Here is a 26787-nt window from a genome sequence, read left to right on the forward strand (position 1 = left end):
TGCTGCTAAAACCATGTTTCCTAGAGTCTTCTCTTGAATTTCATGGTCTGGCTAGAGCTTTACTACACACAGAAAGAAGGAAGATTTTAGTCTTCACAAAAGAGCTATATCATCTCGTTCCCTAGCAATTCCTTTCAACTTGCGTGATTAAATTAGAATGTTTTTCATCTTGATGAGACAATATTTTGATAATTATTTCTTCATTACCCGCAAACCTAAGTATCCCAATTAATACTAAAATTAATCTATAAGGCTATCATTGTCACCATTATATTAACATATAAGACATTTGAACAAATTTAAGTATCTTATTATGCCATGAGATTTCTATTCAATTTAAAATACCATTAATTTAATTTAAACTTGTTTAAGGATGATGATAAAAAGCACTCATGTTTCTCTTGAATTTGAAGGGTAAATTGAACTTTTATTATAAGAAGATAAAGACTTGGTCCTAATTAACTTTGTTAAAAAATCAAAAAGTATTAACAATAATGAGTATTCAACATTTTGTTCACAAACAAACTTAAAGAAAAGCATGTCTTCTAAAAGTAGAAGCTGAAAATATGTCCATTGTGAAATAAAATAGCAACACATTTAAGGAAATGGGCATGGACAGCAGAAGTATGATCACAGCAAACTGGAATGATCAAAAGATATAAAAAGGCATCTTTTGATTGAACCAAGAGCAAACACAAATGTCAGATACTAACTAATTCCACTCCAATGACTAAATGGTTTAATGTTCAAATAAGTTGTGCCCACACCACTCTTGCTTTCACTTTTCTTTACTGTTTTGATAAAGGGTCCTGCTGATTTAAAATACTTGGCTTCAAATAACCCTCGCACCATGGCCTCCACAGTAGTTGGTATTATGGGTGTGTGCCAGGGAACCCAAGGCAGTAATTTTTAAAGATAATTGGGTACAAGTTAAATAAAAAATAATATTAAATTATCTTAGATAAACATCAAAGCAATACTTGAAAATTAACCATTTATTGGAGATGTTATCATTTATCCAGTGTGCATTTTTGGCTTCTTTGTCAAAAATATGATGTCCAGAGGTATGTGGACTTTTGTCTCAGTTTGAATTTTAGGATTTTAGTACACTGATAAATGTGTCTGCTTTTACACCAATGCCATGTTATTTATATTGCTATATCTCTCTAATACAATTTGCAATCTGGGATGACAATACCTTTTGCAGTTCTTTATTATTCAAGTTGATCTGCTTGTAGGTATCTCCAGTATGCATGCTGGTAAAAGTATAACCAGGAGCCTTCTGTGTCTCACTGGTTATCTGGATAAGTTTTGAACTAAATGTTGAATTTAACCCAACAGTTCTTAATGTTTCTCAAGTGGCTTCAACTTCATCCTTTGTTTCATCCAAATTTCATGTGCTCTGTTTTTTTTCTATTCCCATTATATTGTACATACCATAAGTTGTGACAGTAAGGATGTTAAACATGATTCCTAGTGACATTCTACTATACCCATAGCTCAGTGCCTTGCTTAGTCATCATCATAGAAGCTTCCTCTTACAGTAAATGGGAACTAATACAGATACTGACAACTGGACAGTTTGCAGGCAGTGAGAGACCTTGGAAGAGTCAGTCCTAAATGGGATATCTTCATCAAACCCCTCCCCTCAGGGCTCAGGGAGCTATGCTGAAGAGGAGGTGAAAGATTTTAAGAGCCGAGGGAATTGAAGACGCCACAGAAACAGTGTCTTCCAGACACAACAGTACCATACACACATGAACTCACAAAGACCGTAGCAGCTTGCACAAGGCCTGCATATGTTCAAGCCAGGTGGGCTTGCAAAGGAAAAATTTCACTGGGCATATTAACCACACTTTAGGGTTGGCCAGTTCTGAGCAGAAGATGGCCAACACAAAATGAACTCAGTGGTATTTCTGTAGGCTTTTTGTATCACTTCACTTTGTTTGGGCATTTTTTTGTCTTACTGGTCTTTTGCTTATACATTTTAGCTTTCTATTTTATGTGTGTATTTGTGTGTGTCCCTCTGTGAATGTGTGCTTCTTCTGCTTTCTCTTTGCTACTTTTCTTTTTCTTGTACTCTGGTTTGTTTGTTTTTGGTTTGCCTGTTTGTTTTCTAAAAAGAGAAAAAAGGCAAGAGTTGGGTGGGTGGGGAGGTGGAGGATCTCGGAGAAGTTAAGGGAGGAAAAATCATGATCAGAATACACTGTATGAAAAATTTTTATTTTGTATAAAAATATAAAAACATAAAAGTAAGAATAAAAGGATGTGAATTTGCCTTTATATCAACATGGCACAATATTTTTGGACAAAAATAAATACAATAATTATTTAATTTCTAACATTTTTCAAATGTCATTTTATAGCTATTCTTCATCTAAATAAAAGTTGTGGTAGTGAGTTAGGAGATCAACTTTACTAGTCAGACATGGCCTCTAGTGAATTTTCACTATCAAAGTCATGCATAAAGAAAAATAATTGCTAATCTAAAAGGGTTAGGGTTAGGGTCAGGGTCACGGTCAGGGTTAGGGATAGGGTCAGGGTCAGGGTTAGGGTTAGGGATAGGGTCAGGGTTAGGGTTATTTAGATATTCTGTGGCACACACTTTAATTTAAAACATTAGCTTACATTTGTATAACTTACCATGTTTTAATACATTTTTATTTGAGCGTGAAGACATTTATAAGAAATGGAGATCCTACTGTAAATGAAAACTTTAAAAGTAATTAGGTTTATGAAGTATTCTAAATATTGTAGACCCTTGAATTTGAAATGAGACATGAAGTTTACTGTTGTCATTCCTTAAGCTCTCTTTATACTATATTACTTTACAATTCTACACATTTTGGTGAATTTGTGATTTATCTTCTAATTTTATACAGCATCTGTCTTAGGGTTTCTACTGCTGGGAAGAGACATCGTGACCACCGCAACTCTTATAATGGAAAACATTTAATTGAGGCTGTTCAGAGGTTTAGTCTGTTGTCATGGTGCAAAGCATGGTGGCATGCAAGTAGACATGTGCTGGAGAGGCAGCCAAGAGTTATACATTTGGACCCACAGGCAGTGAAAAGAGACACTGGGCCTAGTTTGAGCATCTGAAAATTCAAAGCCCGCCCCCAGTGACTCACTTCCTCCAACAAGGCCACACCTACTTCAACAAGGCCACACCTCCTAATAGTGCCACTCCCTATGAGCCTATGGGGGTCATTTTCATTCAAACCACCACAGCATCTATTTTCATATAAGTTGTAAGAGCATAATTTATGCAGATGAGATAATTTTCTTGAGAATATATACTTTGATAAAAATGATTTGCTACTGAAAATAACCTTAATGTTGCCTTTTGATCTTATACATTCAGATTAAAAGCTAAGCAGATTTAAAGCCTTAAATTGTTATTTCCAAATTTGTAGCTATCTGGTACCATGAGAGTACTTGTATGAGAACAGCCAATCTTTGATACCAATGTAAGTCTGAACATATTCAAAGGAAAAAATAACAAGCTTTCATTGAAAGGTTATAATCAGTTATGAACTAAACTAAAATTACTATTTTTGGTGGAATATTAAAAGTAGTAATGTAGTAATTGAAAGAGACGTCTGTCTTGCATACATTTACTGTTGCTGTGGTAAAGAGCTTTGACAAGAGGATAAAAGTGATGGCCCAGCAGTTAACAATGCTTCCTGCTCTTGTGGTTTTGAGTTTGGTTCCCATTATCCAGGTTGAGCTGTTCACAACCACCTGTAATTCCAGTTCCAGAGACAACATATTGTTCTGAAAATAAAGTTTCCGACTTAGGAAGCATATGGCCACTCTTCAAGAGATCAGGGAGAAAAGAGTAATTGTTAAATATGCTCTATTAGGATGGCTAGAGGGACAGACTGTATGATCCCAGTACCAAATGTCCCATTTTAAGATGGAGCTCCTTATATTTTCTTATTAAATGACCAATTATTTTACTTTTCCCCTATTAGTATATACTTTATAACTTGAATTCTAAGATTTTTATTGTTTTTTTACTTATACTAAAAAGATTTCGGGTATTGTACCCACTACATTTCAAACAGTAATGAAAAAAAAATCTACATTTAGGGTGAGACAGAATTTATTTAAGAAAGACTTCCTGGAGGCAGTTATACTCCAGATAATAATAATAACAGTGAAAAAGGAACTTTGAAGGGAAGAAAACAAGAGAAGACAATAGTCATAGTTAGGGTTACTATTGCTGTAACCAAACACCATGACCAAAAAGCAAGTTGAGGGGGAAAGGATTTGTTTGGCTTATACTTCCATATTGCTGCTCATCACAGAAGGAAATCAGGACAGGAACTCAAACAGGGCAGAAATCTGGAGGCAGGAGCTGATGCAGAGGTCATAGAGGAGTTCTGCTTATCAGCTTGCTTTTCATAGTTTGCTTAGCCTGTTTTCTTACAGAACCCAGGATCACCAGCCTAGGGACCACCCACTATGGGCTGGGCCCTCTCTCATTGATCACTAATTGAGAAAATACCATACAGCTGGATCTTATGGAGGCATTTCCTCAACTGAGGCTCCTTCCTCTCTGATGACTCTACTTTATGTCAAGTTAACACACAAAATCAGGCAGTAAAACTATGCTTTTTTTGTGGCTAAAAACATAAATTATAGTGGGGTAATGCTATGCATACAAATATACAGCTAGGTTGGGATCATCCTGTTAATAATTACAAGCATCTTATAAAAGGTTTCTATCTTTACACTGTAGTCATTCATAGCAGAGCCTTTTACATTTTTCCAAAATATTTAAAAATGCTTACTAATGTAAAACATATAAACTTCAGTAATTTGATTTTGACTTACACTGAGACACTATAGTCCTTTGCCTATTCTTATATTCTCTCATTTTCACTCCTTTGTCTGATTACATTAGCAGACTTCTTAGTTTAAGGCGTTATTCAGAGACTTTCTGTCATAGCAGAAGAATATTTAGCTAACTTTTCTAATTCCTCACAATGTAATTAGACAGTCTTAAGGCTCTTTTGCTTAACATTGCAACTTTATATTTAAGAAATTTAAATCTTTTTTATATTTTAGGGCATTTGTTGGTTGAAAGGAGACAATGTCTTGCTTTGTAGTCAAGCCTAGCTTGGAAATACTATGGAGTATATGCTGGTCTCAAAAGTGGTAACCCGGAGCTGGAGAGATGGCTCAGTGGTTAAGAACACTGGCTGCTCTTCCAGAGGACCTGGTTTCAATTCCCAGCACCCACATGGCAGCTCACAACTGTCTGAAGATCCAGTTCCAGGAAATCTGACACTTCACACCTAATGCACATAAAATAAAAGTTAAATAAACCATAAAAATATTTTTTTAAAAAGTGGTAACCCTGCTATATCAATTTCCCGAATGCTAGGTTTGTAGGAACACACTATCATGCATTGCAACTTTAAGAGATAGATGTTAGTTTTCTTTTATAGGAACTATGTAGCATATCCCTTGGTTCTGAAGTGTAAAATGAGCACTTTAGTGTATATTTTCTTCTTCCCTTAAAGTATATTTTATTTGACATTAGCATATGTCATTAATAGAGCCACCTTTGCTTTTAAAAATTAATATTAATTCACTTTTCCTTTGACCTGTTATATTTGTAACAATTTTTTAAAACACCATATCATTGTAATATATTTTTAACTCTTTTTGCACCATTTTAAGTTGATGTCCTTAGATCTGTAATAGCTATATTAATTGATGCTTTCAAGTTTAAGACCACCATGTTCTAAATAATCTGTTTGTTCTGTTTTAATTTTTTTGCCTTCTTGTGTATTACTTCAATTTTTAGAATTTAAGTTTATTTACACCTTATTGCATCTCTCAACCCTGATTAGAGGAGTTTCTTTTTGCAGAATAAACAAGACCTTCACAAGATCAAACCTCCCAAAATCTGAGCATAGATGCTGAGGGGCTCATGAAGTCCCACCTCAGGCTGAAGAGTTATTGGGCAACTCTATCTATAGAGAAAAAGAGATTCTGTTTCCTCAGGAATGTATCTCCCAGAGGCTACTCATCTTCCAGTAGACGGTCCTACACCTACAGTCAGTACTAAGTGAATTCAGTGAATTTAAAGAAAGAGCACATGAAAACTGAAAAAGAAAGAGAAGGATATAGGGGAGTAATTGGAAAGGAGGGGTGGTGGTATATTTGTTCAAAACACTTTGTATGCATGTATAAAATTCTCAGTAAAAATAATAATAGAAAGAAATTAGCCAAAATAAAAATGAAAACCATGGAAATTTGTAGCATGGATTCTAACTGGTCTTACTAATAAAACACCCAGAGTCAGCTATAAGGGTTAATGCTGAAAGATCAGAGAAGCAGAGCAGTCAGTTACTAGTTCTTACACTCTACCCGTATCCTCAGACCGAATGGGTGATCCTAACTCTAGGAACCTCAGACTGAATGCTCTGAGCTCCTGTCTCCTCTCGCCTTGTATTTCTCTCTCCACCCAGTCATATCAGTCCTGTCTCCACCCTTCCTCAGTGCTGGGAGTAAAGGCGGGGGATCCCAAGTGCTGGGATCACCTTTGTGTGAACTGTTTCTCTTATAGACTGGATCAATTTCACGTAGCCCAGGGTGTCCTTGAACTAGTAGAGGTCCACCTGCCTGTCTCCCAAGTCCTGGGATTAAAGGTGTGTAACACCGTTGCCTGGCCTCTAGTGGCTTAGCTTTGCACCCTGATCTTCAGGTGAGCTTTATTTGTTAAAACATAAACAAAATATCACTCCCGGAATTTTTATTAGTTACAGAGTAATCTTAGGGAGACCTAATGATTCAGAAAACTGTAGTCTTTTCAAATTTGCAATCAAGCTCCTGCTGCTGCTGCTGCCGCTGCTGCCGCTGCTGATTTACTAGGACACAATGGATGGTCCTAGTTTATTCAGGCAAAAGTTCAGTAGAACTCATTCCTTTGGGAATATTTATGGACTTCATAGATCAAATCTATGCTAAGTAGTTAAACGGGACTAAGTCTGCAGCATGGTGGCAGTTACTAAGTTGGATTGTCACACTTCCATAGCATAAATCACTAGGGAAGTGACAACCACAAATGTGTTTAGAAAATTTATTTATTTATATGGCTGGCAATGCAAGATCAGCTCGCCATATCTCTATTTCTAAAGGATGATACCAAATCCAAGTGGCCAGGCAATAGATATAAAATACTAGGTTATTTTGTGCTTGATCCTTGCTTATGTGCCCTATGTGAAGATGTGTAATATAACCAGTGTCATGGCAACACTGTTTCCATAAAATCTGATGAGAGTAGGTAATTTTATTTATTTAATTATTTTAATTTAAATAACTTTTTTCATTTATTTTACATACCAATCAGTTTCTCCTCCGTCCTCTCATTCCGTCCCCTCCCTTTTCCCACCTATCCTCCTCCTCATTCGCTCCTGCTCTATCTCCATTCAGAAAGGGGCAGGCCTCCGATTGGGTTTCACAAAGCATGGCACATCAAGTTGAGGCAGGACTGAGCTCTTTCCCTTACATAGAGGCGGGGCCAGGTAATCCGGAATGGGGAACCCATTACCAAAAGCCAGCTAAGTGTCAGGGAGAGGTCATGGGTAGGTAATTTTAAAGGGTGGCATTGCCCCTTAAGTGGGTGAAGATGTAATCTCAGATGAGAGTATCATGATAGTGTCTGGGATTTTGTCAGAAAAATGTACACAGTAATGGATAGATTAGAGAAAAGTAGTCACTCACTTTTCAGCCACCTAGTTAAATTACAAACATAAGGAGGCTATGAGGAAGGGTAAAAGAAAAAAATAAACCTGTGAAAAAAGTTAATATCCTGCTACCAAACCTCCCCCTTCTGACAGCCAAATTCTTTCCCAGATTAAAATCAGCCCATAAATGATATCTGAACTGACAAAACCACCAAGCCTTACTGGAATAGCTTTATCTGTGGCCCTCAAATACTTTTCCACTCCTTTCCACCTGCAGTGTTTTGTTCATTGGGCTATGGTGTCATGCCATACTCCTGCTTTCTTTCCCCTCCCTCCATTCTTCCCTCTCCCTCTCATCCACCCTATCGCTTGCTTCCCCTGTATCATCTCGCATTCACTCTCAGATCTACAGTCTTGTTTCAGCAACTGCTCACAAATTTCTATTTCAGCCCATACTAAGCTTCATCATTTATATATGAATGCAGGAACTACCTAGTATCAATTTCTCATCAACTGTCTCAGACTCCTCATACTTAGAATGTCCAAAAGGAGTGATATCTCAGATTATCTCCACTTCTCAAGCCAGCTTCTTATGTTTTAAATGATTTATGTAAGAGAAATAATTTATCTATTCACCCAAGTTAGAATCCTGAAATCATTCTTGATATTGCCCCTTTTCTAACCTCTCACCCACTTAATCAAGTTCTGGATAATTATTCTATCAAATCCTCTCTATTTCTGACCTGATACATCCCTTCACTGGCCTATTGCCACATTGTTTGAATTGAAATTCTTCCATCCTGCCCTTTCCAATCCCTATTTTCCTTGGCTACCTGAGTATTCTATAGAAAATACAAATATCTCTAAGTCACTTAATTACTCAAAATATTTAAAATGCTTCATTTCAGTTTGATTTTTCCCATTGTCTTATTATTGCCTTCCATTTCTACTCTATATCCTGTCACTTTTTGCTTTTTAATATTCACTACCCATGAACCTATATAAAATGATATGCAATCCTGGCCACAGTCTGTCTAAAAAGTCCTTTTCTGCATTGTTGATTAACTGACATCCAGTCCTCCAGGTAGTCTCCTTTATAGTAGATAAACTCTCCTCTTTGCATAGCAGTAAGCACATCTATCTTGCTATTACATTATCCTATTAAAATGAATTGTAAACTTTTTGTTTTCCCTACCAGCATATGAATAACTTGGCCATCTGTATACACAAAATTAAGACTTTTTTTTCTGATCAAAGTGTAGAACTTGAGCCAGCATTTTTGATGGTGCTCAAAATACATTGAATAACAAATTTATATGCCTTTCACTAATGTCTGCCAAGTGCATTAGAAACTTCCCTGGTGGGCTAAGGCTTTATGTATTAAGGAAACTAATCTTGGTGGGCTCTGAGGTTTTTGTTAGATTGTGATTAATACAGCAGGGGACGATATTGGAAAGAACCTTTAAAGACCTCCACTGGAACAGCCTCAACTCAGGCCAATTTCTCTTCACTTAGAAAGGATTGTTGTAAATCTTGGTTGAAAAGGACAAGGCTTGATTTAATACAGCTTACCTTTGAGGCACAACAACAAAGAAATGATTCTACTAATTTGATTATCATTTCAAGGTGTTCTTTGTCCCCATTAAATCTAAAGGGAGATAGGGCCAGGAGAGGTGCACGGAGTCCTATTTACAATTAAGGTTATTTCATATTTGCTTCTCTGATGACTGGAAATTTTGGTTGCTATCAGAGACTTTGGTTCTTAATTGATAGCTGTTAGGTGAATTATACTGGAAATAACATTATTACAGAAATTTCACTAACCTTTCTCTGGAATATATTTTTTCATTAGTCTTAGGAACAACTGGTCCTTTGTTTTATATTAATATTATCAGAACTGCTGAAGTATGATGTGGTATTACCCTCTGTATGCTATGACTATGTTTTATTACCATTCTTTAATAAAGAAGCTGCTTCAGCCTATAGAAGGACAGAATATAAGCAAGCTGGAAGAGATATAGAGAAAGAGTAGGCAGAGTCAAAGAGACGCCATGTAACTGATGAAGGAGAGGATGCCAAATCCTTCCTTGTAGGCCACAGTCTCGTGGTGATATAGAGATTAACAGAAATAGGTCAGTTTAAGATATAAGAGCTAGCTAGCAAGATGCCTAAGCCGTTGGCCAAACAATGTTGTAATTATTATAGCTTCTGTGTGATTATTCGGATTTGGGCGACTGGGAACGAATGAACAGTCTGTTTACAGAAGTATAATACACCTGCTTTTGAAATTAAAGGCACTGTCTGTGGTGAACTGAGGGAAAGGAGGAGGTTGTTATTTTCTCTTGTTTAAAATATGAACTTCTTTTAACTGTTCTCTCCATGTTTTAGTGATCAGTGTTATTAAAAAGTAAAATATAAAAGGGATAAATTAGCATGAGAAAACATTGCTTATTAAAAGAAAGCAAGAAGTTGGGCATGGTAACAGATACCTGTAATCCCAGCACTTGAGAGTCAGGTAGGAGAGTTGGAGAGTTCAAGGCCAACTTGGACTACCTAGTGACTTTCAGGTTAGGCTGTGCTATGTAGACCCAGTCTCAAAAAGACAAGAAATCAATATAGCTATATCAAATAATAAATCTAGGCAAACAGAAAATATCCACTAGAAGATATTTTATCCAAATGTCAAATAAGTAGAAATATTAAAATATATTTTGTACAGTAATCCAAAGTGAGCATCTTTGCAAAATAAATGGTAAGTAATAATACGATCTCTATAAGCACAATTTAGAAAACATTTATATTTTTTCTTCAGCCCCAAAGAGACAAAGGATTAAAAGTTCTTCTTCCAGTGGAAGACTCCTTTCCTAGCTGACATAATTCCTAAAAATAACATCAGTTAGAGAATTATTTGTAAATTCTTCATCTAAAGCCAATTAAAACTACATTACACTCTAAAATCTTAATTAAGGGATTTTCATTTTTATTTTGAAATAGAGAGTGACAAAATGTTAACAACCAGAGTCATAAATTGGGTTGACATCGTTTTTAAAAATAGTAGATTAAAAAAGGTTATTTCAAGTGATTTGTTTGATATGGTCGCACATATCTCAAAAAGTATATATCCAATTAAAGTAATTAACTTAACATTTCTACTCTACCTCCATTAAAAAAGAATCTGCGGCTTTCCCCAAAGGTTCATAGTTTGGCTTTTAAATCTAGACTGTTGAAGAAAATGTGACATCATACCAATTAGTTCATTATATTTTTATATATGTTTATGACAACATACTTTACTCTTAATAGTTAAAGACTGTATTGTTCACTAAGAGAAGGCAATATTAAGTTGCCCAGGTTTTTATAAAGAGAGAGCTATAATATGTGCACTTGCATGGGGAAGATGTTAAATTCTGAGTAACAGGCAGAGTACATAAATGGTAGTTTGTTTGAACAGTTGTGGAAAGAAAAATGCCAGATTCGGCTGAGTCATTTGTAGTTAAGAATAAAAGAATAAGAGCAGTGATGATTTAATCCTTTTATTTTTCTACCCTCCCCAAATTGAGAATACATAAAGTGAAAAGCCTATTATGTTCTGAAGAGTTTAAGTGGAATGATTTATGCTGATTATATTGTCAAAGTCAAAGTTAAATGCTATATTTCATTTAGCAACCAAAGGGAGAAGTGAAGAGAAATGCTTAAGGCCTTGGTGCAGTCTGTTAGACAGTAGGAATCTACACTCACATTTTGGTTCATTTTTAGATTTAGTTTTACAGTTATTTTACATGATTGAGCAAAAGATAAATGCCTAGCTGTAACATAAATTGGGAGGGGGCTATGCACTCCTTCAATCTGATATAGGGTCTTCCTCAAAATTCTCTTTCCTTTCTCTGGAATCTTGCTTTCCTATTTTCTTGCCAGTGGCCTTGTCACATAATTTCTATCAATTTATCCCTGTCTGTCTGTCTGTCTGTCTGTCTGTCTGTCTGTCTGTATCTATCTATCTATCTATCTATCTATCTATCTATCTATCTACCTACCTACCTACCTATCTATGTATCTATCTATCTCTACCTGACTAATCCTGGTGTGTGGCAGTTGTCTTGCTAGTCTGCTCACCAGACAAGTGATATCTTAATTTGCACTTGCTGGCAATATGATCCACAGTATGGTTGCTTGTCACAGAAGCCTAGTCTTTCAACCTGCAAATTGCTGCTGCCACCAAATGTAGTCATGCTCTATGTTCTTCCCATTTTTGGTTAGGTATAGACCAGGAAAACTCAGGATGAGTCTCAACGTCTTTGTGGTTAAGTTTCATGAAATGCATCGAGTAGCTCTTCCGTGGCCCTCCCATCCACTATCATTGCTCATTTTATGACGCTGATACAAACCTTTTCCCTCACTTTCCAAGTTGAGATTCTGGCATGAACTTGCTGTTACAATCATGCATCATGATCTCAAATAAATTTGACCGTTTAGGGCACTATTCACTAATTTATTTCACATTTATGTAACATGATGATAGATCTAAGGGATAGGAACTGAATATACAACTGAAGTCTCAGCTGTAAAATGTAGCTAACAATAGAGCTAGTGTGAGGCTAGACTAAAACAGAAAGTGAATATTTAGCACCTTGCTTAACAAAATTTGTGTTATTACTAATAGTAATATTTTTATAACATTAACTTGTGTAATTAAACTCCTTTTTAAAATTTTGTGTATATTTTGAAGTTTGGGTTAATTTTTTTGTTCTGTATCAGTAGTATGAAAACATCACTATTTTATCATCTACTGTTTAACCTCTTTGTGTGTGCGCACGAGTGTTGGGAGGATATGCTGTCAATTCACGACAAGTGAAGAAAGTGACATTCTGTATTTCATAAAACTGAGTTAGAGAAAATGACTACGGCAGGAACTGGCATGATTTATTGACATTATTTAAATGATTATAGAAAGAGAAGAGGTTTCTTGTTTACTCAATGTGGCTCTTTAAGAGTTATACCGAGAAAAAAAAAAAGCTATAATGGTGGTAGAGTTTGCTACTAGACACTCTAGAATTGTCACTGAAGTGAAGCCTCATTAGGCAAAATGTATTTCACTAAATGTTGCATAGAAGCCTGCATAGATTTCTGAAGCAAACAATATGTGGAATATCATGCTTGCAATTTGTCACTAACTTTCAATCCCGTTATTACTCTCGAGTTCTTATATAAGAACATCTGAACACAAAATGACATCATGTAAAATAGATATCGGGACCCTGTGTCAACGGAGTTGGGCGAAAACCTGAAGCAGAGGCTTGGTAAAGGCACGTGTAGGGGTGGGGGAGGCTCCAGAATCACCTGGAGCAGCCCTGACTTCCCAGGTCCCTTTTAGCACCCAGGGGAGATGCGACAGCCAGTGCCATCTAGCCTCATCTAGGCGCTTCTGGCTAGAGTCGAGTTCCCGTCTACCGAAGCCCACACCCCGGTTTTCCGCAGGGACTCTCGGGTTCAGGGGAGTCACCTCGGGAGCCGACTCTGCAGCCGCGAAGGCGACAGCGAGGAAAACCAGGGGCTCCCATTGTCACCCTAGCAGTTCAGCGGCGTCCCCTCCCAACGGTGGCAGGGGTGGGTGAGCTACCGTACCCTCCTCCACTACCTCGGCTGTCGGTTCAACTGGTGGGGCGGCCCGTCGCAATACCGCGTCTCCTGGGAGGCCACTGGGAGCCATGCCCCTGCCGCCGCACCTGACTGACTGACTAAACGACCCCCAGGCTCAGTCCGACTTCAGTCTCGAGCCTCCTGGGTCGCCAGCACCTCAGGCGCCACCGCACACGCCCTCCCTGCGCGGGTCTGGCCGAGGGCGGCCCCGGGGGCGGGAAGGCGAGAGCGGGAGCTGCCCGCACCTGGCCGCCTGTCTGGCAGAACTCCGGCCGCGGGCGCGCGCTGGCACACGCACGCGCTCACGCCCGGCGCGCCAGCTGTCGGGCTTGGGGGCGGGACCGCGCGGCGGCGAGCGGGTGGGGGGCTCGTGGAGCGCGCGCCCCGCACCCGAGGGCTGCGGAGCGATATTTTGGGTGGCAGGAGGCCCCTCGTCATTTCCGCCGGGCGGCTCGTCGTGCCGGGGGCTCCACTCCCGCGCGCCACGGCGAGCGAGCGGGCAAGTTGGCTGCGGCGCTGCGCCGGCGCCTCCTGCCTTCTCCCGCTGCGGCGACCCTCGGCGGCTCGAGCCATGAACTGAAGCCCCGCGGGGACGCACACCCGGGGCTGAGCGGCGGCTAGCGGCGGAGGCTGCAGCAGCAGCCGCCGCCAGTGCTGGGACCGAGCCGACCCCAACGCTTTTTCCCCGGCCGGCCGGCCGTCGCCGCTCCCACCCACCGCACTCGCTCGCCTCCGACGCTCCAGCCTCGGGACCGCCACACAAAAGCCACCCTCTCCGAGCCGCCACCCCGGGAGCCTGCAGCCGGCCACCGACCCCACCTGAGGGTGCCTCGGGCTGTGGACTTCGCTTTCTGTCCGAGCTCCGCGTCCCACGCGGCACTGACCCCCGCCACTCATGGCTCTGATCATGGAACCGGTGAGCAAATGGTCTCCGAGTCAAGTAGTGGACTGGATGAAAGGTAATGCCCTCTGTGGGGAAGGCAAGGCGACCCTGGGGGCACAGGGTCCCGGTGGTATGAGGGAGGGGCGCCCGCCAGGGCACAACCCTTTTCTGGGAGCTTCCAACCGACTGCTAGCGGTCCTCCCTGGGGATGGACGGGGGTCCTTGGGCTCTGGTAGGGGCTCGGGGACCCTGGTCTCCTTTTGTCTTCAGCCCGAGGGGCGAGGGGAGCGAGCGGGCGGCGGGCGCCACCTGGTTGAAGCTGGAAGCAGGGCGGTGGAATCCCGGCGCATCATCTTAGCCACTTCCCGCTTCCCTCGACGCCTTCGGGCCGGGAGGACGCTGCGACCCTTGTTTCCCAGCTAAGGGAGGAGCCCTCGGGACCTAGTCTCAGGATTGCCCCTTCCCTGGTCCCTTTGTTCCTGGAAACCTGAGGCCCCTTCTAGGTCTCAACCTGCCAAGTGCCTTCCCCAGTGCCAACTCTCCTGGCAACTTTTAAGCCCGCAAAATGGGGTCAGGATGCAGTCGCTCGGGTTGGAAACTAGGGACCCCCTTCTCCAGACTAGGCTGAGGATGATTTGGGAAGGGGGCACGCTACTTTGGGGTGAGGGAAACATGCTTCCCTTGGGACAGCATCCCTGCTGATACATGTAGGTTGCCTCTTGCGCACCCTAGCATATCCTTTGCTTTCCTAGGTTGAGGTATGCGGAGGCTTTAGACCTCTAGCTGCTTCTTGTTAAAGGCTCAACGTCAGGTTTAAAGTGGTGCGCATTCAAGTACTCTCTCCTTTCTTCCATCTTGAAGGCTCCCCCAGCCCCCGACAATTTCTAATAACCAGTTTCAAACCTTCACCCTCCATCTAGTCGCAAATGTGGGCTTTTTCTCTAGTCTCTGGGCTTTCCCGTCTCACTATCTCCCTCTGTTGTCTGAGTTGTGGGGCTTGTATGGGATCTCTCCAATCCATCCCCAGACCAAACTCTGAGAAAGGGATGTCTGGGTTGGAATAAAAAATTCTTGAACACGCTTGGAGAATGCTTGAAGTGGTACCCGAGCACACAAACTTAAGATGCGTAGTCTCCAAGCATTATGTCTGAAAATGCCCTTTCCAAAGACGAAGGAGCCCCTTTTCTAAGTCTGGCTTAGCAGCCAGACTTTTTTAGATCTGCGTACTTGAAAATGGAAGGTGGGTGGTTGATTGGAAGGTATTGAAAGTAATAGGGAGAATCTCAATTCTCCCCTTATTTTCCTCATGCCTATTTGGACGTTTGCTTATTCTTCTGGATTTCCCTTTATCTGTTTTGCTTCCTTTTTTCACTGATTTGCCCTGCTACTCCTCACTTACTTTGTTTTCTCATCTAATATGTGGGGAAAATGCTTTGTAACTACAAAGCACAGTGTAAGTGCAAGTGAATTGAATTAAACCTAATTCATTATTTATCCACTGCCCCCTGTGTGCACTGCATTGGGTGTCATGGGGGTTATAAAGATGACTAAGACAAAGTCCAGCAATGGCTCATCTTTTCTGCTGCTTGCTTTCTTTCCATATTTCCTATTAAAATTCCAGCTTCCTGGATTCCTACTAACACCCCCACAGCCCCAACACATACACACACACACACACACACACACACATTTTCTCTCCCTCCCTCCCCCCCTCACACACACACACACACACACACATTCTCTCTCTCCCTCCCCGCCTCTCTCTCTCTCTCTCTCTCTCTCTCTCTCTCTCTCCTTTTCCTCTCTGCCTCTCTCCCTCCCTCCCTTTCTCTCCCTTTTCCCCCCTCAGGAGAAAAAAAAATCTCTTTTCAGTTTCTCAGTCATGGAAGACAGAGTATTCACAGGAAGGAAGAATGCTTAATTAAAACTCTTTCTTTGAATTTGTCTGAAAGGTGAGTTTAGTTTGAGTCTGTTGCTGCCACAGTATTCAGAGAAAAGGAGTCTTGGCTTCATGGGAGTCAGATTACCTCCATGGACTGCCTTCTAGAAATTGCCATGATGCCTGTACCGAGTGCTGCATACTCCATCTTCTTTACCTCCCACCCAGTTGCAGTCTCGCGTTTTCCCTTCTCTCCACCGTCGTAGGTCCCGGAAGCAAGCCCACCAGACCAGATGATGTATGTAATCTGACACACATTATCAGCTTTCCAGTACACTGGTCCTTTCAAACGCTCTCCAGTGCAAACTGCAGTTTCTTTGCACTTTGGTAAAGACTATTTGCTGGAATTTTAAGTTTACATATTTAAGTTGAATCACTTGTTTGGGTACTTGTTGGTGACATATTTTTCAGCTACCTGAAAAAAAAACCTTAGGTAAGTGTAGGAGCCAGCCAAAGTAGGAGCCAGCCAAGGTAACCAAAGGTAGAATTTGCGTGCTTTTGTATAACAAAAGACTGGATGACAGTGGGAGAGCAGTTGCTTTAATTACCAAACCGCTAATTGTTCAAATTTCTGTGATAGTCTATAAATTTGAGATTCTATCAGAAAAGATTTTTAAAAATAGTTGAAGGAAATGAGCATTTCCTCAACTTGCCCCTTCTACTGTTGTTACCTTAGTTAATTTTCTCTACTATTTTTCCACCAGAAAACTTTAACAAAAGACAAAAATAGTTTTCACACTTTCCTCAGTTGCAGAAATGTTTAAAAGCCAACTGCTAATTGAGCCTATAGCTTTGAAATGATTAAACCTTGCTTAATGCTTTTTCTATGTAGTGTTATAAAGCCAGTACTAAAGCATGAGCAACACTTTGTTGTTGTTGTTTGAAAAAGAATCTCAAATACCACAGACTGGTCTTGAACTCTGTGTGCCTAAGCATGACCTTGAATTTCTGATCCCGCTTTTTCCACTGCCCCAGAACTGGGATTACAGGTATTGCTTGAGGTGAAGCTCAGGTCTCTCTTCATGTTAGGGAAGCATCAAGTGAGCTAAATCCTCAGCCCCTTAAAAAAAAAAAAAAAAAAAAAAAAAAAAAAAACGAGTAAGACTTTTGAATAATGGCAAGATCCTGGGAGTTCTTCAGAGTGTATTCCTTCTGTGACAGCTTTATCCTCCTTAATGCTTGTAGCTTTCAACTGGTCACAATCATAGCTACTTATACTGTTTTAGTCAGGCACATACTTCATATTTTTCCAGGACTTTATTTATTTATTAAGCAGGGGAAAAGTACCAATAGATTTATAGAAATTATATAGAAACTCAGTCATCAAAGAAGGAAACAAAGGAGAAAAATAACTTTATTGAGCTTTCACAGCATGTGTGCAGATTGTTTTATGAAGGACCATTAACGTGACAATTCATTTTGATCTATTATTTTTATTTAAATGTATTTGAAGATGATGCCAATATAAAATGTACATATTAATTTTTAGCAAAGATGTAAGTTGCTTATTCACTCTTTGTAGGTATAGTGCTGGTCAGTTTTTCTGCTGGCAATGAATATTTGATATAGCACATTGTCATTTTTGCAGGAAATGCACAAGGCATGATCTACTTAGGAGACTTCTATTCCAGATTATTTTTATAGTACTTCCTGATATTTGGTGATAGCTCATAAACTTTTACATTACCTAAAAATTAAGTTTATAAAATTGCTGTTGGAGAAAATCAATATATTCATCCCCTTTATTAGCACTTGAAACCAACCTTCTTCAATTGGAAAGTACGTTCAATTATCTTAGAGTTTTAACAAATTAAGTCTTAAAACAGACATTTTCAGCATCAACAAAGACAAGCAAGTTACCGAGAAAAGGCATAAACAACAAAATAAACCAATATCTTTCTAATTTGTTGCTGAATCTGTTAATCTAGAATGTTATTTTCCAGTTCTTGTTTGTTTATTTGACAATCCTAGAAAGCCTCATAATCTATAGTCTCATGAGTCCCTGTTTTCTTTATTTTTTCTCGCTAAAACATAACATAAACCTCTGAACACTTCAGTGTTCCTCTTATTAATTTTATTATTAAATTTCCTTGTCCATCTTATACCAAGTAATTCCACTCTCCCTTTCATAACTTTTTGAGCTTTGAGACTAATGCAAAATATCCATATGGCCAAGATAATTATTTTCTAGGACCATTTCCCTTTATGATATTCTTCTAGTGAGCTTTAATCTCTTTCTGGGTTAAATAAAATGGCTATCATCTTCAGAGCAAAGCAGAAGGCCCCCTTTGCTGCTCTTTTCTTATGATTTCTGGGACTTAATTTCACAGCATTTATAATTGCCAAAATAATCTAAAATTTTAAGATAGTCTTTAACCTATTCTACAATCAATTGCTCTATTCTTTCTTGATCATAATAAAACATTTTGTTCGAGAACTAGTCCCTGACTTCTGGTTTCTATACTGATGACTCAGCCATCTTGAGCATAGAAAATGAAATTATTTTAGGTATTAAAAAACCCAAGCTTAATGTTATGCATGCAGTCCTATAATAGAGAGAAATGTAGTGATTGCATGATGTCTATTTAGTATAAATGTGAAGTGATGTAGAGGAGACTATACCGATAAGACAGAAATTTTGGCAGGTGATTAATAATTCTTTTTTCCCCCTCATAGGACATCAGAGCTTAGGTTGAAATGCATCTTAATTGTATAAAGGAAATTATCAACCTTTTAAGATAAGTTGAATTGAGGGAAAGAAGCTAGAAAAATTTATGGCAAGAACTTAAAACTGTACACGCTATAAGGAAAAGATGTTAAACTGAATTGATCACATTGGTTATATTACTTTTGAAATATTGATCCTTTTTTCAAATTCAAGGTAATTGGATAGGCACAGCAATCCGCTTTGGATTTGACAGTTTTGCTTTTTTTTTTCTAATGGGAATTCTTATAATTTTATGTAAGAAAAAAAGACGTTTACCTTCTGATAGGTGTAGTCCACAAGTAACATTTGATTTGTATTGTCATTGACATTTGATTTCTAACGTTCACAAATTTAGTCATGATTAGAAAGAAAGAACTAACTGTATGACTGTAATCTGCTCCTTGGATATTATTTACTGAGTACATCTACATGGAAAGAGTTTTAATGAGTTAAAAGAATAGTCTCTGCTTTAAAGAAATTATCTCTGTCAGTGACAACAGTGTTATTATAAAAAAAACCTATTTAGGATAAAGATAGGAACAAACCAGTACACATGGAAAATATTTAAAAGTTTGTATTATCCATGCAAACACCAATTAAAAGAGATGATAGGTTTGTGAACCAAGAAGGGCTATAAGAAGAGGATGGGGTTTTAGCAACTATTTGAACTATTTGATTAAGGTGTGTTCTAAAAGAAATGTATCTTAATGTAGGAGGCATACCAAGAGATTGTGGAGAAGCAATAGGGGGTGTTAACTGAAAGGGTTTATCTGGATTTGTCTGGTTGAAGTGGGAAAGTGGGCAGGAGAGGCACAGTGAGGAAGGAGTGTGAGTAGGTGACAAAAAGTACAAGAACAAATCTGCATATGAGAAAGACAATAATACTCTCATCGTGTCCTGAGTTTAAATAAATACCACACTATAAAACTTTGACTGCCAAAACTCAGCCCACAAAGAATGTGTATTGAATTGGTACAGCTGTTTCAAATCTGTTTATGAGGAATAATCTGGAAATAATGTTAAAGTAGTTATTTTGAAGATTAATTACATCATTAACATAGTGTTGGATATTTAGAATTTTACTGATCCAAATTCTTATGTGAGAAACTAAACTAGGCTTTTAGATATTAATACTGTTCTTAAAGCAATGATAAATTATCATTTTCATTTATAGCAGTGCAACCTCGGATTAGGTCTTAATTTGTTCCTAATGACTTTTAACTTTCAGCGCAACTTCTTTACAGTACTTGACACGCCAGACTATTTTGAAAGATACAATGTTCGTTTCTGTAAGCGTAATAGAAGGATAGCATATCAAAGTAATTTAAAAAGAGGGCAATAGAGAGCAAGTGAATTGGAAAATTGGAATGTAAAATTTTTTTCGTGTCTTTTATAGTTGTCTAGTGTCTGAAAACGGGAAGTATAGTTTTTAATGTGGAATCATTCTGTTGTATAACATTCAGTGAGTGAACCCCATTTTTGTGAATAGCATAGGTCTCTGCTTGGAAATGGGGTATTTCTCTGACTGTGAAAGGCAAGTGATCAAAAGCTGAATAGCTCATTTTTGTTGACAGAACTTAAATATTATTTTAAATTAAAACAAATATGAGTTTTACATCCATGATGCAGAAAGCAAAATTGGTAAGATTTCGGGAATTTTGGGCTTTCAGTAGGATGTTTAAAGCTGCATCCCTCAGACCTCCTAGGGCTAACAGTACACTGTTCAGCAGTTATGGAGACATCAGCGGAAAGCTTGAGAAGTGCTAGTTGGCTTTAGAAAAGGTAAATTTAATGGACTATGTATTTGTCTTTTTTTACTATCACTACAAAGGGCAAATTTTTGACTTTGTCTCTTAAGATCATGGTATTTATTGCATCTTAATTTTGTGTGATCAATAAACCTACAGCCACAATGAACTCCTTAAGAATGATTCTTAGCAGATCATAACTTCTCACTTCTTGTCCCCCCCACACACTTTAAATGACTTTTCACTGTTTTAGGCTAAAGGTCAAAGTCCTTAACGTGCTCTAAGACACCCTTTGGTTTCATTACTGCCTGTGAGGTAAGCCTCATGTCAGACAGCAGCTACACTGGGTTCCTCAGTCCTTTTGGTTTGCCCACCACTTGGCCTTTGTACTTTATATATACTTTCCTCTTTTCTTCCCTTTAGTCTATTATTCCTTCAGGTCTCAAGCTTTTCCACCTACACATCAGAAAAGTCTTCCCATCTTCCGCAAACCTCATAAAAATCTTTAGTTGTATGTTACTGTTCTGCAGCCTATATCTCCTGTGTCCCATTTACCAATTGTTTTATCGTTAATTCGTATGATTATTTAACGTTAGTCTAGCTGCCCTAGTAAACAAAGACAGGAACCCCATATGTTTTATGTAACAATGTATGAAATAGAATGTGGTAATATATACAGTCACAAAATATTTGTTGAGTGAAGGAATAAATCAATTTATTTTCAGATTACTGGTCTATCGGCAAATCTGCTTTCCTAAATGACAATGCATGCACATAAAGTCCCTTATAGTGCTTTAAAGTATTCTTTGTTGCCAGCGTGCATGCTGTATGCCAGAATACAGACTAAGGTAGGGTTGTATTAGTCACATTTCTTAGTTGTGTTGCCTTTACCCAGCTCAAAGTCCTAAATCATGGTTTAGACTTGTTTTGTTAAGAAATATTAATTTCAGTGAGTAAATGAATGACACTGGTACTTATGAAATAGCTATTATAAATATGATACAAATATTTTCTAATTTAAGTATACTAGGCACTATATACAACTATCTATAAACAAAAAGTTAGTTTAAAAATAGAAGCATACCTTTTCTAAACATTTATCCAAATATCCTGATCATTTCACCATTTTATATTTCAGAAAAAAACTTTAGATTTGAGAGTATATGGGAGACTGGTATTGATAGAAAGCCTTGGGCTTTTTAATTTCCATGTAAGTGTTTAATAAAAGCTTATACAAGAAAGTTAAATGTATTTTTTCCAATAGTGAAAATAAAATTGACTTAATTAAGTAAATAATTGGAGAAATACCTCCTTTTAAAGAAACATTATCATCATTATTTTTAATGTGGAACTTACATTTTACTATTAGGAATTAAAATACTGAAGATACTTTTAAATTCTTTTTTTTGTAATTTTATATCTTTCCTCCTTTCTTTGATAAAAATAATTTTAATATTTTAAATTATATATAAGTTTGTTTTGCCTAGCTTTTGGAGGTTATTTTGTAAGAATATATATGGAAGACTCAGTATGAAGTATAGCTTGTTGAATGAATGTACCCCATGTAGATTTTTTGAGAGTTATATGCTATTAAATAAATACTCCTAGAGAGTTTCTTAATAAAGTATTTGTCCTCTCAATTTAAAGTTGGTAATGCATGTTATCTTAAGTGAAATCTTCAGACCTTAACATAGCCATGCTGATTTTTTTTACATTTTATTGAAAAAAGTTATATTCTGATTATCCTTTCCCATCTCTCAATTCTTCCCAGTTCTTCCCTACCTTCCCAACCACCCAGCTCCATGCTCTTTTTTTCTCTCTTTCTTTAGAAAACCAGGCAAACAAACACACAAAGAACCAAACCAGAATTTAAAAAAAAAAAAACAAAGTAAAAACCACAAGAAACACCCACATATACCCTAAACAACAAAAAACAAAACCTATAAAAACACAAAGTCAGAAACCATAATGTACAAGCAGAAGACCAGTAAGACAAAAAAAAATTACCCTAACATAAAATGTCTACAAAAACACTAATGAATTCATTTGCGTTGGGTATGTGGACTACCGTTAAGTGTGGTTAACATACCCAGTGAGACCCCATTGAAGAAAACTAATGTTTTTCTTTTGCAAGCAGATATCAGTTGCAGATTGCTTCCTGATTAGGGATGGGAGATCATGTATGCCTCCCTGTCTCTGAGCTGGGACTGCATTTGCCTTGAACCTGTGCAGGCCTCAGTCTCTGTGAGTTCATATGTTGCATCGATCCTGTTGTATCTGGGTGAACTGTTTCTTTGGAGTCCCCCACAATATCCTAGATAATGTCACAGAATTATTATTTGCACTTGTATCCTGATTTTACTTACAAGCAAATAGTCATTCTCTATGGTGGAAATTTTAAAACTTTAAAGATATTTTTAATTTCTTTTTTGATTTTAATTTAAATTATAATAACCCTAATGTAACTTTGCATTGCCTTCTTCATTTAATTTGAAGATTTACCAAAACTTATATCAATTCATTAAAAATTTAAATTAAGAAGACTTTATGTTCATCTGTAGAATATTTTAGCACAATTTAAAATTTTTCAGAAGCTAAGCTGTATTAAGTAAACTAAAACTTTAATGTTAACATATATGAAATATTTGTCAAGTATTATACATGTCCATTATATATTTACTTAACATTAATGTTCTTAGACATTAGTCTTGTCTGATAGAATTATATAATCTTTAGATACAGTGATATATAAGAAGACATTATATTATACTAGTTGCCTTTTCAAATATTTCAATATCCTATTTTCTTCCTTATTTGAACTTTTTATTTTGTTTCTTAAACATCTGTTATTTCAAAGCAAGTCTACAACATGTTTTCCCAAGTTGTACCTACAAATCAACAGAAGGCTGGCTTAAATCCTGGATCTTGCTGGTTTATTTCCTTTTTTTAATTGTGCAATTTATTTTAAGGGGCAGTAGCATTAGCTCTTCCATTTATACTTAAGTGAACAAAAGATTACTTATTTTCTCATGATTTGTTAATCTTCTTGATTTCTGTTCATTAGGAAGTACTAGAGATATGGTTTTCATATATCATTACTATTACTTAATATTTATTAATATTTAATAATAGATAAGGTTTTGCAGAATGAGCTTATTTATTTTTTATTCCCAGTTTGTAAACAAACTGAAAATGTGGAGAGTCATACTTTTATCACATTGTTTAGCAAAGATTATCATAAAATTCACTTTCTAATAGCATGATTATAATATAATTAATAAAGCTTTTAAATAGTAGCTTTAAATCTGAATGGTTAAATTAAAGAATCTATTTGTTAAATTTTTATGTGTACTATATGTGTGTGTAGAAGTTACTTCTTATACTGTATATTTTCTTCAACTATTTGCATTATTTTTAAAAAATTTAACAGTACTGGATATTTGTGATTTTTTCCCCTCCTTTCAGTGCAGAAAATTTGTGTTTTAATTTCACATGATTGATTTGCATTTTAGTTTCCAACATGGGCCACGACGGTATTAAATACATACAAAATACAAAATGTAGAATATCAGCTCATTTTGCTCAAAATATAGAAATTCGGTAATCCCATTGCTAACTTCTAATACTTCTAGAACTTAAATAAAAAACACATTTCATATGGCATAAAGCCTATATGACAATGGTTCTGAGTCTGTGGGTTGTGACCCCTTTGAGGCTGAATAACCCTTTCAAAAGGGTCAAATATCAGATATTCTATATATCAGATATTCACATTACAAGTCATAACAATAGCAAAATTGTAGTTATGAAGTAGCAACAAAATAATTTTATGGTTGGGGATCACTACATCATAAGGAACTGTATTAAAAAGTCGCAGTGTTAGGAAGGTTGAGAACCACTACTATATAGTATGGCATAGATAGGTGTTTTCTCTCTGTTCCCTCCATATTGGTGGCAGGATAAGCTTTGTGGCAGTCTTTGGGATGGTGGTTCAAGCCTTTCTTATTGAGAAGCATGCTCACTTGCCTCTACGCTATCAGAACAGATACTATCATTTGGATGTTAAATTGCTACATAGACTCCTGTGTACGATTAATTTTGCTTTTCAGTTTGTCTATAGGTATAATGCTTTGAGTTTGTTTGTGCTAAAAACTTGTTTCTTGAGGTTACATTTATTTGGACTTCAGTTGAAGATTGCTTTTGACACATGACAAAAGTGTTTGCCGATAAAAGCCATACATAATACCTACAAAATTGGAAAGAAATTGTTTGACCTGAAAAAATAGTGTTTTCAAGCATCATATTTTCCAGGAGACATTTTCACACTGCAAATATCATAGTTAGAACTAGCTTGTGGTTTTAGTTCAAATTATAGCTTATTTGGACTGACAGATTCTTTTTAATATTTTGAAGTATTTTGCAAACACTATATAGTATAACTTGGTTCTCATTTGCCAAACCTATAAATGTCTTAGGAACTTTACATTTAATATTAGTAATCCTAAAAGATGAGATAAGGGAGCCAGTAGAGGGCAGGGTAAAGACACCTGCTCTCAAGCTTGCCAACCTGAATTTCCCCCCGGACAAAGTGTTTCTTTGAAGATTTTATTCATTGTGATCCTATAGATCTTAAGCCCTTACATATCTACCAGATGTTAATTGGTTCCTTAAAATTGTTTTCTTTGAAAAATATTAGGAATCCAAATTATGATATGTGATGGTTTAGTGAATCAGTAAAGTAATTTAAACACTAAAGAAAATTTAATGTAATCAAAAATCATGAAATAAATAAAATTTGAAGTGATCAAGATGAGACAGTTGTTTGACCAGTGAATTACCTATAAAATGCTAATGAAAGGTATAGTATATATTTATTAGGTATAATGTTTTTAAAGGTGTAATTTATTTAAGGTAATGTATATAATTTGCATATAATTTTATATATGTATTAAACGTGTATTCTGATATGTCTGAGGCAACCTAAGTAGAATTTTTTCAGAGTTAAAACAAGATGATGCTTTGTATTTCTCCATTTTTTTCATTAATAGAATTCAGATAATTTTAGAATGGAATTTTTAAACAAGTGAAAAGAACTTAATTTAGCCAGACAGTGGTAGTGCACTCAAGCGGTAAGGGCAGGTGGATCCCCGTAAGTTCGAGGCTGGTTTGGTTCACAGAGTGAGTTCTAGGACAGCCAGGACTACACAGAAAGATTCTGTCTCAAAAAAAAAATGAAAAAGCAAAACAAAAAAGAAACAAAACTTAACTTGTTATATTGGGAATAATTAATTTCAAATCTCTCTGTTGTTAGTGAAATAATCACAATACTCTGACAATTGTTTTGAAGTTTATTTGGCCTTGTCCACTTGATATAAAAACACATATTTTTTCCTTCTACAGTATACATTACTTTTTATGATTCTTTTCAGTCAGTTCATCACTTTTCATAATATAGTTGTTGATAACTATATTTAAAAGAATTCTGGTAAGAGAAAGACCTGAATGCAATAACATTGTAGATCTCTATCTAAATTAATTTTTGTATATTTCTGATTTGTATTTAAATACAGTGGTTTCTTATGTTTGTTACTTTGAGATGAAGTTATTTTGCCAGAAAATTATTTTATTTATACTGAAAACTAGTGCACATGCATACACACGTATAGACATGCAGATACACATACACGTATACACACAACACACACACAGAGAGAGAGAGAGAGAGAGAGAGAGAGAGAGAGAGAGAGAGAGAGAGAGAGAATAAATATAATGAAATAACAGGGAAATTTATTTCTTAATTTGTATTTGTTTGTTTGTTTTGCTTTTCTGAGACTCGGTTCCTCTGTGTAGCTCTGGCTGTCGTGGAACTCACTCTGTAGATCAGGCTGGCCTCAAGCTCACAGAGATCCATCTGCCTCCCAAGTGTCGGGATTAAAGGTGTGCCCACGTTGGCATCCTTAATTTTTAGTCAGTGATTAATTAGCCAAGTTTATAGTTTCATAAATGTTACAGTTCTCTAAAGATATTTTCTTTATTTAGCTTTCAAGTACATAAACACATTATTATCTACCTTATTCTTTCCCCCATATCAGATTTTTTGGACCCAACACTTTTTCCATATCACTATATATACACACACACACACACACACACACTATACACACACA

At 37.2% G+C, this 26787-nt stretch overlaps 1 protein-coding gene across 5 annotated transcripts in view; it reads left to right on the forward strand.

Annotated features, from left to right (window-relative positions):
* Positions 1 to 13697: 13697 nt before the first annotated feature.
* Positions 13698 to 26787, forward strand: part of LOC121441191 (connector enhancer of kinase suppressor of ras 2) — a 217155-nt gene continuing 204065 nt past the window's right edge. For all 5 annotated transcript variants that reach the window (XM_041642326.1, XM_041642327.1, XM_041642328.1 and 2 more), the window contains exon 1: positions 13698 to 14302. In XM_041642326.1, the coding sequence (XP_041498260.1) occupies positions 14239 to 14302 (64 nt within the window). In that variant the 5' untranslated portion in view covers positions 13698 to 14238. The remainder of the gene's footprint in view (positions 14303 to 26787) is intronic.

The sequence above is a fragment of the Microtus oregoni genome, unplaced genomic scaffold (assembly GCF_018167655.1).
Source record: "Microtus oregoni isolate MIOR12 unplaced genomic scaffold, Mior012 000074F_000, whole genome shotgun sequence".
Lineage (NCBI taxonomy): Eukaryota > Metazoa > Chordata > Mammalia > Rodentia > Cricetidae > Microtus > Microtus oregoni.